The 14,272-nt window shown below is 37.8% G+C and overlaps 5 protein-coding genes across 5 annotated transcripts; 2 read left to right on the top strand and 3 right to left on the bottom strand.

The window, feature by feature from the left end:
* Positions 1-118: 118 nt before the first annotated feature.
* On the top strand, positions 119-1,444 carry BDF20DRAFT_900297 (EXS family-domain-containing protein). The gene is made up of 4 exons (XM_053082724.1): positions 119-247; positions 326-570; positions 643-852; positions 920-1,444. The coding sequence occupies exons 2-4, from the start codon at positions 362-364 to the stop codon at positions 1,377-1,379; spliced, it is 879 nt and encodes a 292-aa protein (XP_052931197.1). The 5' UTR covers positions 119-247; positions 326-361; the 3' UTR covers positions 1,380-1,444.
* On the top strand, positions 1,445-2,466 carry BDF20DRAFT_900295 (orotidine-5'-phosphate decarboxylase). The gene is made up of 2 exons (XM_053082723.1): positions 1,445-1,659; positions 1,748-2,466. The coding sequence occupies exons 1-2, from the start codon at positions 1,480-1,482 to the stop codon at positions 2,363-2,365; spliced, it is 798 nt and encodes a 265-aa protein (XP_052931196.1). The 5' UTR covers positions 1,445-1,479; the 3' UTR covers positions 2,366-2,466.
* Positions 2,455-6,905, bottom strand: BDF20DRAFT_226406 (uncharacterized protein). Its single transcript, XM_053074956.1, has 9 exons — positions 6,653-6,905; positions 6,197-6,530; positions 5,831-6,106; positions 5,204-5,749; positions 4,735-5,124; positions 3,682-4,669; positions 3,429-3,605; positions 2,968-3,358; positions 2,455-2,881 (listed from the first exon to the last, which is right to left on the bottom strand). Exons 1-9 carry the CDS (start codon positions 6,656-6,658, stop codon positions 2,582-2,584), a joined length of 3,408 nt encoding a protein of 1,135 aa, XP_052931195.1. The 5' UTR covers positions 6,659-6,905; the 3' UTR covers positions 2,455-2,581.
* Positions 6,906-7,793: 888 nt separating this feature from the next.
* BDF20DRAFT_829482 (urease accessory protein UreG) lies at positions 7,794-9,159 on the bottom strand (the record flags this gene model as incomplete). Its single annotated transcript, XM_053078324.1, has 7 exons — positions 7,794-7,905; positions 7,989-8,094; positions 8,177-8,236; positions 8,313-8,323; positions 8,430-8,533; positions 8,683-8,875; positions 8,945-9,159. The coding sequence occupies 7 exons, from the start codon at positions 9,157-9,159 to the stop codon at positions 7,794-7,796; spliced, it is 801 nt and encodes a 266-aa protein (XP_052931194.1).
* Positions 9,160-11,548: 2,389 nt separating this feature from the next.
* Positions 11,549-13,055, bottom strand: BDF20DRAFT_840150 (uncharacterized protein; the record flags this gene model as incomplete). Its single annotated transcript, XM_053079356.1, has 7 exons — positions 11,549-11,563; positions 11,629-11,691; positions 11,860-11,966; positions 12,067-12,094; positions 12,281-12,364; positions 12,570-12,704; positions 13,023-13,055. 7 exons carry the CDS (start codon positions 13,053-13,055, stop codon positions 11,549-11,551), a joined length of 465 nt encoding a protein of 154 aa, XP_052931193.1.
* Positions 13,056-14,272: the final 1,217 nt, after the last annotated feature.

Genomic DNA, 14,272 nt, shown 5'->3' with positions numbered 1-14,272 from the left:
GGTGTCTGGGGCTGGGCTCTCAATCTATTCATCCTGTCCAAATGCGGCATCGACATTACTACATTATTACAACTTCATCATACTGACAAACACATTCCTTTGCACAAGCCCATCTTTGCTTTATCAGCCATTATTTCATCTATTGTCTTCATCAGCCTTATATCATATTGGTACTTCCAAATCTCATCTAATGTCTCTTTAGTCGCCTACCTCGTCAGCATCATTTTGTTACTATGGCCAGGAAAGGCTTTTCAACGTAGAGAAAGGTTTCGCTTTTTAAGGTAAATCAACTCTAACAAATGAAAGCTCAACCGATTGTACTCACTTTTCCATTAATGAATTATTGTTGTACTATGTTAGAATGTTGGGCAGAGCGTTTACACCTAATCTTTTAGCTCCTGTATTTTTCTCTGATGTCATTCTAGCAGATATGCTAACCAGTTTTTCAAATGTATTTGGAGATCTATTCATCGCCTTTTGCGTCCTATTTACTGGAAAAGACGCAGCTTTCTTTATAGACAATGTAGATAATATATATTCTAGAGACTATATCGTACCCTTACTAATTAGGTATAATGAGTTAATTAAGCCAGCAAAAAGGAAAGGAATATGATGATGCTAACATTTTTTGTTCATGATTAGTTTCCCATATTTGATCCGATTGAAACAATGTATAGCAGAATATATTGTAACAAAAGAAAAACGGCACATTTTCAACTCCCTGAAATACGCATCATCGATACCAGTTGTCATTTCTTCTGCATTGCACAGAAAAGCAATGATCTACGTTAGTGAAGCAGGCACAGTTCCTACACATTGGTTTATGAGCCACGATACGATTTTTCATTTTTGGTAAGCCAAGATCACTTTTAATTGTCAGGGCCGCCATCATTGCCAATGTTGACGAAGATATCTTTAGGATTCTGTTTGTATTCATAAATTCAATGTATTCATTTTGGTGGGATATTTCCATGGACTGGAACCTAATCAATGTGTCCAAGAGTCAGCCACCTGTGATGGAAGATATACCACAAAGTTCTACACCCAGCATTCATTTCAGACGACAATTGTATTTTTCCCAACCTATTTGGTACATTCTCGCTATAATCATCGATTTCTTACTCAGAGTCACTTGGAGTTTCAAACTGAGCTCTCATATTTACATACAAAAGTTGAACGGAAGTATGTTCCTAATGGAATTATTTGAAGTTTCGCGACGCTGGATGTGGGTTATTTTCAGAATAGAAAGTGAATGGGTTAGGAAAGTATATACAACGTTACCCAGTAGCAACAATAACAGCAATTCACTTCGAATGAATTTAATGCGCAGAAAATCAGCCGGCTTGCTTTCACCAATTGATGAAGAAGATTCTTCGTGACTCGTTAAATTAAACAACAACAACAATAGACTTTTAGATCTTTTGACATTTACCTGCATCCCCATTCTTTAACAATAAACTTCATTTGATCACTTTTGCCATGAATACCTACAAATCGTACGGTGATCGTGCTAAGCAGCATCCTAATGCCTGTGCACGTGCTTTACTTGAATTAATGGAGCGCAAACAAACTAACCTTTCAGTTGCTGTTGATGTCACAAAAAAAGATGAATTACTCTCTATTGCTGATGCTGTGGGTCCTTATGTTTGTGTCTTAAAGGTATCTCCTTGAAAAGAAACCCCTTTTTCTACCTTTTTAGTCAGTTTAAGGCTAATGGGAAATACCGGCATGGGGAAACTGTTTATAGACACATATCGATATTGTTGAGGATTTTGACAGCGATCTCGTTGAGCAATTACAACTGTTATCCAAGAAGCACGATTTTATGATTTTTGAAGATCGCAAGTTTGCAGATATCGGTAACACTGTGAAGCATCAATATGCTAACGGTATCTACAAAATTGCTTCTTGGTCCCACATTACCAATGCCCATACTGTACCAGGGGAAGGCATTATCAAGGGCCTTGCCGAGGTCGGTCTTCCTCTTGGTCGGGGTTTATTACTTTTAGCAGAAATGTCTTCTAAAGGTGCCCTCACAAAGGGTAGTTATACTACAGAGTCCGTAGAGATGGCACGACGCAACAAAGACTTTGTGTTTGGCTTCATCGCTCAACATAAAATGAACGAGTCGGATGACGAGGACTTTATTGTTATGTCACCTGGTGTGGGTTTGGATGTCAAAGGAGATGGTTTGGGTCAACAATATAGAACACCACATGAAGTCATTGTTGAAAGTGGAGGTGATATCATCATTGTTGGACGTGGTATCTATGGTAACCCTGATAAAGTCGAAGAGCAAGCAAAACGCTATCGTCAGGCAGGTTGGGATGCCTACCTTGAAAGAGTTCGTCTTCATCAAAAATAAAAGTTAATAAAGAAAATTGCCCAGCTATGAATCACAATATTCATTTGACCTTGAGAAAGAAATTGTAATAATAGAAACAATTATTTATTTTTAATTTAAATTGTATACCGAAAAGACATATAGAAAAAGAAGGGGAAGAAAAAAGATGACAAATTGTATTTATAGAATGTTGTTTTTCATGAGTATGGCTTTTCTCTATTGTGGGGTGAGGAGGATTTACCAATTGGGACCACCGGCATGAGACCAATCAGCGACATATGAGAAGTTTTGGAATTCTTGTTGTTCAACACGATTCAATACATTATTGATGGGCGTCAAGGCAGGACGCTCACGAGTAAATTCTTCATCAAAGTTGGAGGTATCCAGTGGGCCTGAAATGGTAGGACAGAAGGGTGGTGGGACGCGTTTCGCGAGCATATCATCCCAGTTAACACCTTGGAAGAATGGATGTTCCTTGATTTCAGCTGCATCATTTGGTCCAGCGCCCAATCTCTTCTTGGGGTCACGAGTAAGTAACTTTAAATAATAGATTCGCACATCAAATTAAGGATTATTAGTAGGGAGGCAGTAACCAAATTCACACCGTCTATGAACCAACTTACTCTTTGACAAATAGATACTGAATCTCTCGACATATTGACAGGATAAAGAATCTCATCTTCTAAAATAGCATCGAAAATTTCATCCTCATCTTCACCACGGAAAGGTGATTGACCTAATAACATTTCATATACAAGCACACCGAATGCCCACCAGTCAACTGCGCGACCATACTTTTGTTCTAGTAGAATTTCAGGTGCCATAAACTCTGGCGTACCACAGAATGTACCAGTTGTATCCTCATACCACATATTTTCCTTACATAGACCATAATCTGCAACCTTGATATGACCATCCAACCCGAGCATGATATTATCCAACTTCAAATCACGGTAAATAATACCTTGGCTATGGAAATATTCTAAAGCTAAAAGGACTTCACAAGCATAGAATCTGGAGAGGTTGATTGTTAAATAAAGATATATAGTACCTCAAGACTATGAATGAATCCGAAATCTCTTACTTTGCTCTTCGTTCAGAAAATGGTTCACGTTGGATATGCCACATCAAATCACCACCACTTACATATTCCATTACGAAATAAACACGCGATTCCGTTTGGAAAGTGGATTGCAACCCAATCAAAAATGGATGTTTAGCACGGTTAGCAGCTTGGAAGATACGCTTTTCTGAGCGAACACTGATGAGTAGAATGAAGACATATTGAGTGCGCAGACAGTCATGAGACATCTTCAGTGAAACTGTAATACCATTACCTTTCAATTTCGTCGTTATCAATAATGAATCGCTTCTTCAATACCTTTACGGCGTATAATCGTTTATCATATTTATCCTCAGCTAACATGACTTTACCGAAATTGCCTTTACCAAGCACAAACAAAAAGTTGAAATCATTCAATGTAACACGTCTTTGTTGTTGTTGTTGTTGAGGTGATTGAGGTTTCATTTGCATCTGAGGAGGACGCATCATCTCCATACTATGTTGTGATGGTGGTTGTTGGTTAAACGTAGGGGCAGGTCGAATATTAGATTGCTGCGGTGGATAAGCAGGGCGCATCTGATTTTGCTGATAACGAGGATCAAATTGCTGTTGATAACGAGGATCATTTGTTTGAATAGGGTATTGTTGTTGTTGCTGCTGCTGAGGATAGTAAGGTTGGGCATGAGGGGGCAAAACAGGCGGAGGCGGTGCTGCTACAGGGCTATGACCAGTAGTGGCATAATGAGATTGTTGCTGCGATGGCATAGGCATAGGCATAGGCATGGAGGGTATTTGCTGCTGATGGTTGTGATGCTTTTGCTGTTGCTGCTGCTGCTGCTGCTGTTGTGGAGAAAGGTGAACTTGATTCTGCATCGAGGGCGTTTGAACCATTGATGGATAACCATGAGATGACTGTGAAGGCGCACTCTGCTGTTGTTGAGGTACAGTTTGTGGACGCGACTGAGATTGAGGTTGAGATTGTTGCTGCTGTTGAGGCTGATAAGGCTTAGGCAGAGGCTTTTGTTGGTTTAAGGATATCTGCGACATATTCTCAGCAAGTTTATTTTCCTCCTCATGACGAGATGAACGTGCTGGTTTCGTACTCGTGGTGGACGATGTAGATGGGGTCACTGTTCCCTCCAGCGTTTTCCTCTTATTAGCTGCTTTGATTTCGGCAAGCATTTGGTTGGCCATTTCCATAGATAAACCACAAAAGTCTGGGATAAAATGTTGACACTTTGTATGACAAGTAATTCCACATTCTACGGCATGGAAGCACAAAAGTTAACAACTATTTTCTGGATATAAATTCAATGACAATTCTTACCTGAACATTTCTTGGCGCCTCGAGATCCTAAAGGTAGCATATAACCACAATGACAGCACCAGTTGGCACCGATATTGGTGATGGGTTCGAAGCGATGAGGAATTCTATGGTTAAGTTTGTCTTCGTCTGCATCTTTATCAGAGCTAGATTTGGATATACATTTGGTGACAACTTTTGTATAACATTTCTTATGGCAGGTATATTCACAATCATCACACTGATATCCAACATTCACCATGAATTCACCACAAAGAGCACAACGCATGATATTGTAAAACTTCTTTTCAACAAATTGATGGCCATTCATTTCATGAACTTCTTCTTTACGCTGTCTTACGGCGCCTGCACGACCCAATTTGTCTAATGGACGGCGATTGGCAGCCTCACGAACTATAAGAGAAATTGAAGGTGATACGCAGTTAATGAAGGCTAGTAAAAGGTATTTTCGTAGTCTGAGAGTGCTTCTTACCAAAGTTAACACGTAATAACATTTCACCAGAAGGCTCCACGTCAAACCAAGCCTGTATACCATCCTCAGTAGCATCGACGCGTGTTGGTTGTTGTGGGACAACCTGCTGTTGCTGCTCCAAATGCAGTTTTTGGTTACCTCCTTCTTCTTCTTGTTTTTGGTATACATCCGCAGGAACCCATCCAGGGCCGCTTTCTTGTTGAATTTTTTTCTTACGTAAACCTTCAGCAATATCGGTAATCTTCAACCAGAACAAACCAATAGGCAAGCTGCGTTCGGCCTCTTGGTCATAGATAGAAATTTCTACCTCGGTCGCCTTGTTGACATGTGTTTCACACATATCAAGCCATTTGTCGTTTCGTGACAGCTTTGAACGGAAGACAATATTACCATCAATTTTGACGTAAACGATCGTATCGGGCATCTTGAACATTCTTGTGGGCGCGTGAGCTAATCCACGAGCTTGTATAAGTTCAAGTTGCAGCTTTCCTGTCACGGGTCTTCTAAATCCAGGAGGCATACGAGCAGATGGAGGCGTTTCAAGTTCTGTTTTACGAGAGGAATAATAAATGTTCATCACTCCAGCGCAATCTTACAAAAGGAAAAAGCGAATCACAAAATATTTACCACAATCATCGTCCTCATCACCTTCGCCAATATAAAGGCTTTTGTATTTTCTCAAAGCTTTCGTTAAGAGGTTCAGTTTCTCAATACTTTCATACATTTGGCCTTGTAATTCTGATCTTCTCTTTCTGTCACTCAGTGATGAATCCTTATCCAACACGTCAGCCATGGTCTTTATACCGGCCAAGACCTTATTCTCAACGTCTAGTTTATATTCCAATTCATGAAGCTTAAGGGACACCTTCGATTTGTTATACAAAGTTTCAGTGGTCAGTAAATCTGTTTTAGAAAGATTCGTAGATATAAAAGATTCACTTGGTTAGTACATCGCTCACTCAAATATCAGGTCTATAGCGTATGCAGCGGTACCTAGAGTCGAGTATTTCTTTACCGGACCATCATTCGAGATACTGCTCGTTCGTGGCGGTGGCGCAGAGTCGTCTTTAGTAACTGATGCATTATCAACAGTTTCGTTGCTATGATAGTTACTGACATTCGAATCAGATCCCTTTCTTGATTCCATTTTCGCGAGTTCTTCCGTAAAGTAATCGATATATTTTTGGCATTCTCGAATTTCAGTTTCACATTGAGAAAGTGCGTTGCGATCTGTCAATAGAGGCTTAAGCTGATAGGCTTTGTCGCGCATTCTTTCGTTTTGCGCAATCTTTGCTTTTAGCTCTCTTATTCTAACTTCATATTGATCCTATAAAGATAAACAAAGAAAGCGAGAAAAAAAACAAATAAAAAAGTGGGGTTAAAATAACGCTTCACGAGTAAAGATGAGAAACCTTCAATCTATTAAACAAGGTGGATATTTGAACTAACACTCATTCTAACTGTTCCAATTCAATCGTTCGTTGAGAGCAGCTTTTTTTTTTTCTTTGGAGAGAGACAGAAAAAAAAAGGCACAAAGTGGAGAACGGGGAAAAATCTAACAAATTTGATACAGAAAGCACAAATATGGGCTTACTCTCAAGATGCGCTTCCCAAGTGTGGATAAGGTAGCGGAGTTACAAAGCGAATTTCGAGTGGTCGTTTCGGTCAAAACCTTATTCTCATACAGAAAAGTAGTTTAAAGGCGTTAAGATGAAAGTGCAGCCAATCAGGTAAATAGTTTTATCGGAGAGCAGAGCATATTTCAGGTACAACTGAACAAAGAAACTGCGTGAGTGTAATCTACATCTGAATCATATCTCACTGAATTGCAATGTTTACTAAGATCGAATATAATCTGTTTTTAAAACAGCGAGATATTACTGTAGAGGCGCGGCTCACTACATTTCATGAGTTTCATTCCTTCCATGGGCGTCCGGAGCAGCCAGCACATCATTAAAGGCTTGCTCTACCAATGACTACTTTGCATAAAATAAATACCCATCGTAACTGAACGAGTCGTAAGCTGTAGCGAAATCACTAAGATATTTAAACATTCGGTAGTGACCGATTAACTTATTCCATTTTGCTATGTAAATCAATTTACGGTTGTATTTACATATCCATATACAGCCTTCCGATTCTGTTTTTTGTACCTCACACTAGTGCTATCATTGCTGCTACGGTAAAAGAATGACAGATGTGATTTACTAGCTTTTGCACTTACATAGACCGTTCAAACATTATTTTATTTTTTGTATATGTTCATGAATGCAGCTTAGCTATTTCAAATCGTATATGCTTGAGACTTCATTAGCAAACATAGTTGCTGGAGTTACAGGACTCATTATATTTTATGAATATCCGGGCTATCAGAGTAATTAAGCGTTTGAAGATTGATTGATCGCCCACACGCAGATATCTGAAGATTCTGCAAATGTTTAAATTTAAGGCAACTTTGCAGAAAACTTGGAAAATAACGTGTTGGTAGAGGCTAATTAATGATTTTTCAACTTCTACTTTAAACATCGAATAGTGCCCTTATTCGTAACAAAATATATTTTTAACTTTTCTTTATTTCATTTGAATTCATTTAATTAGCAGCAGCGGCACCGCTAGCACGCCATTCTCCTAAGATGAGGGAAATAATGTCATCCATTCCAACGCCATTCTTGACTTGGGCAAAAACAGTTGGGCCATCACCTCTATTTAAATGCAAATTTTATGGATAAGTTAACAGGAATCAGGTCTTATTCAAATATGCCTTCCCGTTTATATTTCTTCATACCTCATCTTTTTAGCATCACGAGCCATGACGTCCAAATCTGCACCGACAATAGGCGCCAAGTCTGTCTTGTTAATAATCAGTAAATCACTTTGAGTAATACCTGGACCTGAAGAAATATCGTGAGAAAGCAAAGAAAATACGTCAATATCAGGGGATGGGAGTACAGCTGACTTTCGTATAACGCCTACCTCCTTTTCTGGGAACCTTGTCACCACCAGCAACATCAATAACGTAAATGATATAATCGGCTGTAAAAGTGAACAGATTAGTAACTCAATATTCTCGAATACACGCTGGAATTGTGCTAAAATGGAAATACGGTACCTAATTCACGGCTTTTGATAAGTAAGTGGGGTAAGGTATCAATGGAAAAAAAAAGGTACCATTAGTAATCATCATCCGCATTATGTCAAAAGCATGTAACACGACAAGTATACTCACCTATAGTTAGCAGCCAAGTTATCGCCACCAGATTCGATCAATAAGAGTTGTGTGTTAAATTTGGCATGAAGTGTCTCTAAGGCATTCAAATTGGCAGAGACATCCTCACTATATCATAAATTAGTCGAAACAGGCGTGAGTGATGTTATGCATGAACCACAGATGCACTACAATTAGCAAATTACCGAATAGCCTATTGAATTGTGAAGAAACGACGGTTAATACAGCTATTAGATCTCAAAGACAATGCTACTGGACTTACGGCATGAGGGCAACCACCAGTCTCAATGGCAGCAATACGCTCTTCAGGTAAAGCGGCATTACGAACTAGAAACTCAGTATCTTCTTTAGTGAAGATATCGTTTGTTACAGCTGCAATTGAGTATTGATCACGAAGACGTTGACATAAGGCCAACATCAAAGCCGTCTTGCCAGAACCAACAGGCCTATACAGAACAAGCCGAAGGTTAGCTTTGTTTCATTCTACAAAAAGGCAAGCAATTTGGTTTCGTTACCCTCCAATACCAACAGTAAAGGCTCTCTCGGACCAATCACGATTATCATAGATAGCTTTGGGTCTATCAGTGTATAATCCAGGAGAGTCCAATTGTTCATGAGTATGGCCATGATCATGGCTATGACTATGATCGTGTGTATGAGTGTGTTGAGGTTCAGAATTTTTATTCTGACTATTTTGGTGTTCTTCAAAGCGGCAAGTTTCAGCTGTCATATTTTTACTCCCTCTTTATTCCGTGGATGGTTATATTGAGAAAATGAAAAAGTAAAAGTAAGAAAGAGGAAGCGATTTATAGAAATATACCCTCACCAAAACATTGACTGTCGTAATGGATACACAAACAGTTGGCATTAATTTCCTTTTTTTTTAACCAATAGTTCATAAACAACCTTATCACTATCAAATTTTGTTAACGCGGACAATCCCGAGGGGTGTAAGATAGTAAGCTTTATAGACTAGCGAATCATATTATGCTTTCTCCCTGAGATACATGTTGTTTTGAAAAAAAAAAAAAGAAGGCCTATATTTGAAGCTTATTTGTGATGGAGTTTCACCTGTGAGGTTTCGAGAGCTATCCCTTTGTAACAAGCGTTTATAGAATAGTCACTATTTTAGCCCTCTAGTGAAAATCCTCTGAGTATAAACTTGAGACAAGAGTTTCCAGCAGCAATGCCGTAATGGAAAACGGTAGCTCGATATTACCAGATTTTTCTGTGCTTCTTTTTTGGGTGGGTTATGCGCTGATATTCCGCCCTGGCAAATCAGTGTAATACCATTTTACCAGAAACTATATATTACTGAAACTCAAGCAATGGGAATTGAGGGATTTATCGCGTCACTTTTTATATTGACGTTGTAGACGTCAACAGAAGACTCTCATGTTAATATTTTTCAATATAACGGGTGACTGTTGACCTTCCATAAAGAGTCTTCTGTGCGTCATATCAGGAAAAAGAAAGGTTCTTTTTTTGCATCAGTTGAAGAAGGGTTCTTTATCTCTAGTAGAAAAGGGTCCATCTACCCTTGTCTCTTATTGAAGTCCTATATAATAATGTCATAGACATTTTGGAAAAAAAGAAAAAAAGAAAAAAAGAAAAAAGAAAGGCACAAAAGCTTGTGGTTGGATCAATTTCACTGAATTACTCCTAAACCCTGAACCAAGCAAGAACAGAATATTGCTCCCATAGTGAAACTGCTTTCATATGTTTGAGAAGTATGGACACCTGTTGTACCTGAAGTCGGTATCATTCGTCGCTGGAATTCAGAACTGATTACACAAGAATTTAACGGGGAAAAGTAGAAAGGCCCAGATCGCTTGCAGATTGGACATGGATCAGATTCCTTTTCAAGAGCTGTATGTAACCATCCAAAAACAGTTTACCTTTATTTTATTTTATTTTTTTTTTTTCTTTTGAAACCATATAAATAGAGAACAGAAAGTTTCTGCTTTACAGAACAAAGAAAAAGTTCAAGCCATCTTTTGTTCTTCTTTTCTGTCGCTACCCACTATCACTTTTCTACCCTTTTTTTCCCAATAAGCCAAAGACGTTCGACTCATGTCTCGCTTTACCGAACATTTTGACTTTGATACAACGCAATATGCGTATCCTTCACCATCTAAATCTTCATTTCTATCGTCGTATTCATCAGAAGAATTATCTATACATCAAGGACATAAGCATATATATCCTCTTATGGCAAATTCATACAGCTCCTTTGATAGTCATCATACCACCTTGACGAAAAGTAGTACTACAAGTAGCAGTAGTTGTAGTAGTAGAAGTAATAGTGTGCCTTGTTCACCCATCACACCAACCACTTGTGAGGAGGCAGACGACTACATAAACAGACTTCATCCCTCTGAAGAGAAAGCTTTGTCTTCCAAGCTAAAACGATTACTTACCACCATGTCGATAAAGAAAAAACGAACCTTACCATCTACAGCAAATCTTTATGCCTCCTCAACAGCTTAAAATTATCCTACTTGCTTGCATTTACCTAATGATTTATTTATACCATTATTTCTATACAGACCTTCTATGCTTTATGTATAATTTTTTTTCTCTGCCTGCTCATACACTAATGACGACCTTAACAGTCCTCTCTCTACTACTATCACTCTCTTCCTCCCTCTATTCCAAATACCCTTATGATCTATGTATTCGTGTTTTCAATGTGATTCTGACCTCTTTTTCAAATGACAATAACATCATCATATGAACGCTTTCTTTTGCTATTATTTTTCCCATGGAACTGGTTCTTTCCTATAAATCTCAGTTCAAAATATCTTTTCTTCTAAGCGGTTCAAGTTGATCGTAACGTTTAAGTAGTGAAAGGATGGCGTGAGCTAGGAAAGCATATCTCTTTATTGTTCCGAAGGATATTTAGTCGTCTATAATATTGAAGCATCAGATCATACCCATTCTTGCCTTTTTTTAATTTTTTTTTTTTTTTTCTTGAATAGGTACTTGGATGAGTGTGCGTGAGATGATCACGCTCACTACACAAAAAATCGATTTATTGTTGTACCTGTCAATTACCTCTTCAAATGACTTTCTGTTCTATTCTTAGTTCTCGTTAGCCGTTATGATCGACATCCAATTTAATTGGTACGGTTCTAGAAAATCGGCCAGCAAATTATACAAAAGTAAAATTATATATAGAAATAGGGTAGCACCTTACGTTTTTAGGGTATAGCTTAAATATATTACTCAGGAAGCAGAGTGCTTCAAGGGTATGCTGTGTCTTAGAGTAGAACAAATAGGAAAGAAACTGCTTCAAGTGTTTGAGTCTGCTATAGGTCAGTTATTGTGATCTTCTAACATTCTATCGTAGAACTATTTTCAACCAAAACAGAGGAGGGGTGTTATGGATGAGGCAGGCTATACAGGGATAAAAAGTCTGACGTTAAACTTTCTCTTCGTGTTGCGTGTTTGTACTACTCAACTGTCCTACAGCACCCAAGTCGTTTTCAATTCCTATATATTCTTGAAGAGGCTTTGTAACCAGGTCTCTACGAACTAAAAAGTATATAGAGCAACCGATCCTTCAGTATTCTAGATTCTATTAACACATTCACAGTATTTGTTTTGATCCTTGTACTTTGTCCATATGACTTACTTTGTAGAGAAGCCAGTTCAGACACTACCTATTCATATACGGTTTTATAAAACAATAAACTACAATGTCTTTACGATCTATTGTGGTCTACCTATGCCCTTAAATTACATTGTCTTTATTGTCTGGTTCTGGTTTTTGTTTTTGTTTTTTTGTTTCTTCACGAAGAAAGCATTTCGCTATGAGAACGTGCAATGTTACCCACTGTGTATCTTACTTCTGCTTTTTCCAAATTTCCGGCGTCCATTGAAACTGAATCAACAGCTTTTAGCATTGCAGTAAGCGGTCTTTGGCATATCCTCTTACAGAGTCGGGTTTGTGTTATAAAAATGTCAAGTAGAAATCGCGGTGTTTTTGACAATGTAATCTAACGCTTTTAACTCTTGAAGTCTGCTTGAATCATTTTTTGATTATCATCAGTGGCTTGCATTAAAGGAGCAAAAGATGGAATACTATTTACAAACCAAATTATAATGCAGCAATCTTCGACGAGATTTGTCTCTTACCTGTCCAACCGAAATGTAGTAAAAAACCTGGCACAAAGAGTTTTTTAACTTGACCAATCTGGCGAGCTTCCTGTTTATCGAAAAGATTGACGATAACCAACCAATCATTTGTGAGAGGTTAGGTAATAAAGTAGACTAAAAAAAAGGCAAAAAAAAAAAAAAAAAAAGAATTTAGCGACGGTGGTAAACTTTATTTAAAAAAATCAAAGATACAGAATTAACAACCTGGTACAAACTGATTCAATATTTGTATGAGAGCTGGATTGAGAGGAGAAATAATAACATGAAGAACTATCTACTTAGTTATTCTATACTTACATAATGATTCGTATTCCATTATCTGATATGTTCGGTGGTATACTTAGCTAGCTGAAGGCGTGTAAACTATGTATTTGTATAGAACACGAGTGATTACATATCAATAATGCCTAATAAGGATACTTCTTGTTTTACCATTACATCGTCCACTGCGACTATTGATGCCATAAGGATTTGAGAATTTCCACAATTGTTGTAGACTTCATAAAATTAAGAGTACACCTGACAATAACTAGGAAGTTTCTCCTAAAAGGGCGACTATGGTGTGTCTAAAAGCATGCTTAAAAAATCCTTCTTATTGCAATGATATTATCGTTAAGACAGTTAGCTATATACGGCACTTAACAGTTATGTACTCACAGTATCTAGCAAGGCAGTGTAAGAAAGGTTTGTATATAGCGTAAAGAACTTTGACAATAACGGGCAGAAGAGCGCTTGTTGGTAATGCAGTTGGAGATTATACTACATCTGCCTGGAAGCCGTCTTGCAGGATATGGTATAAGCATATTTGCCGCATTTGGATCTTTTCTATCGATTTGATTAACAAGGGGGGAAAAGCTAATTAGTTGTTGCTTACTAATAAGTGTTATGATGATCCATCATTCTTTCATCGTGCAACATTAACTTCGTATCAATGTCTTATTGTGCGATGGGAATATATATACACGAGTAACTCACTCACAACGTCTAACGAAATATTACAATAAAATTTTGTTCTCAAATATGAGCGGTACTCATCTTCGTTCCCGTTTGATAAGCGGTGTGTTCGATAGCATACATTTAGAGGTCAAATGTATAATAATAAGATAATTCTAATTCAAAAATAACTACCTCACATAAGAGTCAAACAAGTTGCCTTCAGGAATTATATATTACTTATGTTATCTATAGCTATATGACTTTTGGGTTTATAGCAGGATATATTGATTCAACAACCAGAACATAGTAGGTTGTGTCTTTACTTCCCCTTCTAAAGATAAAGCATAGTTAGTGATTATAGGCCCAATCACTCTTTAAGAATATAACAAAAGTTCAGGCACAAGTATCTCTTTCTAGCTAACATCTACAATCATTTCCACAAAACTGGAGCTATATAACTGGTGGCTGATAGATATTGGATTATAGATGCAGCAATATGATGACTCTCGATCTGCCAGAATGATTTATTCCAGGCTAATGCACTCTGGGTAGACTTGATTCAATGAGTATTATTTGACCGTAATACATCAGTGTCAGTTATGGCATCCGATACATTCGTAGACAGCAAACGCGATAATTTTTAATAGTAGTAGTTCAGTCTTTTCTTTTTTCTTCAGTTTGTTTTGAAGGAAAATGAAGACGTTGGGGATTTCGTTACGCTTTCGTGTTAATTATCTCTGATATCA

The sequence above is a fragment of the Mycotypha africana genome (genome assembly GCF_025528875.1).
Source record: "Mycotypha africana strain NRRL 2978 chromosome Unknown BDF20scaffold_15, whole genome shotgun sequence".
Lineage (NCBI taxonomy): Eukaryota > Fungi > Mucoromycota > Mucoromycetes > Mucorales > Mycotyphaceae > Mycotypha > Mycotypha africana.
The sequence above is the reverse complement of the archived record's forward strand: the minus strand, read 5'-3'. Positions and strand labels throughout refer to the sequence as shown.

Coding starts and splice junctions, on each gene's coding strand:
- BDF20DRAFT_900295 (XM_053082723.1), top strand. CDS start 1,480: ATGAATACCTACAAATCGTACGGTGATCGTGCTAAGCAGCATCCTAAT. Junction 1,660..1,747: donor CTTATGTTTGTGTCTTAAAG/GTATCTCCTTGA, acceptor AACTGTTTATAG/ACACATATCGATATTGTTGA.
- BDF20DRAFT_900297 (XM_053082724.1), top strand. CDS start 362: ATGTTGGGCAGAGCGTTTACACCTAATCTTTTAGCTCCTGTATTTTTC. Junction 571..642: donor ATCGTACCCTTACTAATTAG/GTATAATGAGTT, acceptor GTTCATGATTAG/TTTCCCATATTTGATCCGAT. Junction 853..919: donor GATACGATTTTTCATTTTTG/GTAAGCCAAGAT, acceptor AGATATCTTTAG/GATTCTGTTTGTATTCATAA.
- BDF20DRAFT_226406 (XM_053074956.1), bottom strand. Junction 6,107..6,196: donor AAAGAAATACTCGACTCTAG/GTACCGCTGCAT, acceptor TTTCTAAAACAG/ATTTACTGACCACTGAAACT. Junction 3,359..3,428: donor TTTTCTGAACGAAGAGCAAA/GTAAGAGATTTC, acceptor CAACCTCTCCAG/ATTCTATGCTTGTGAAGTCC.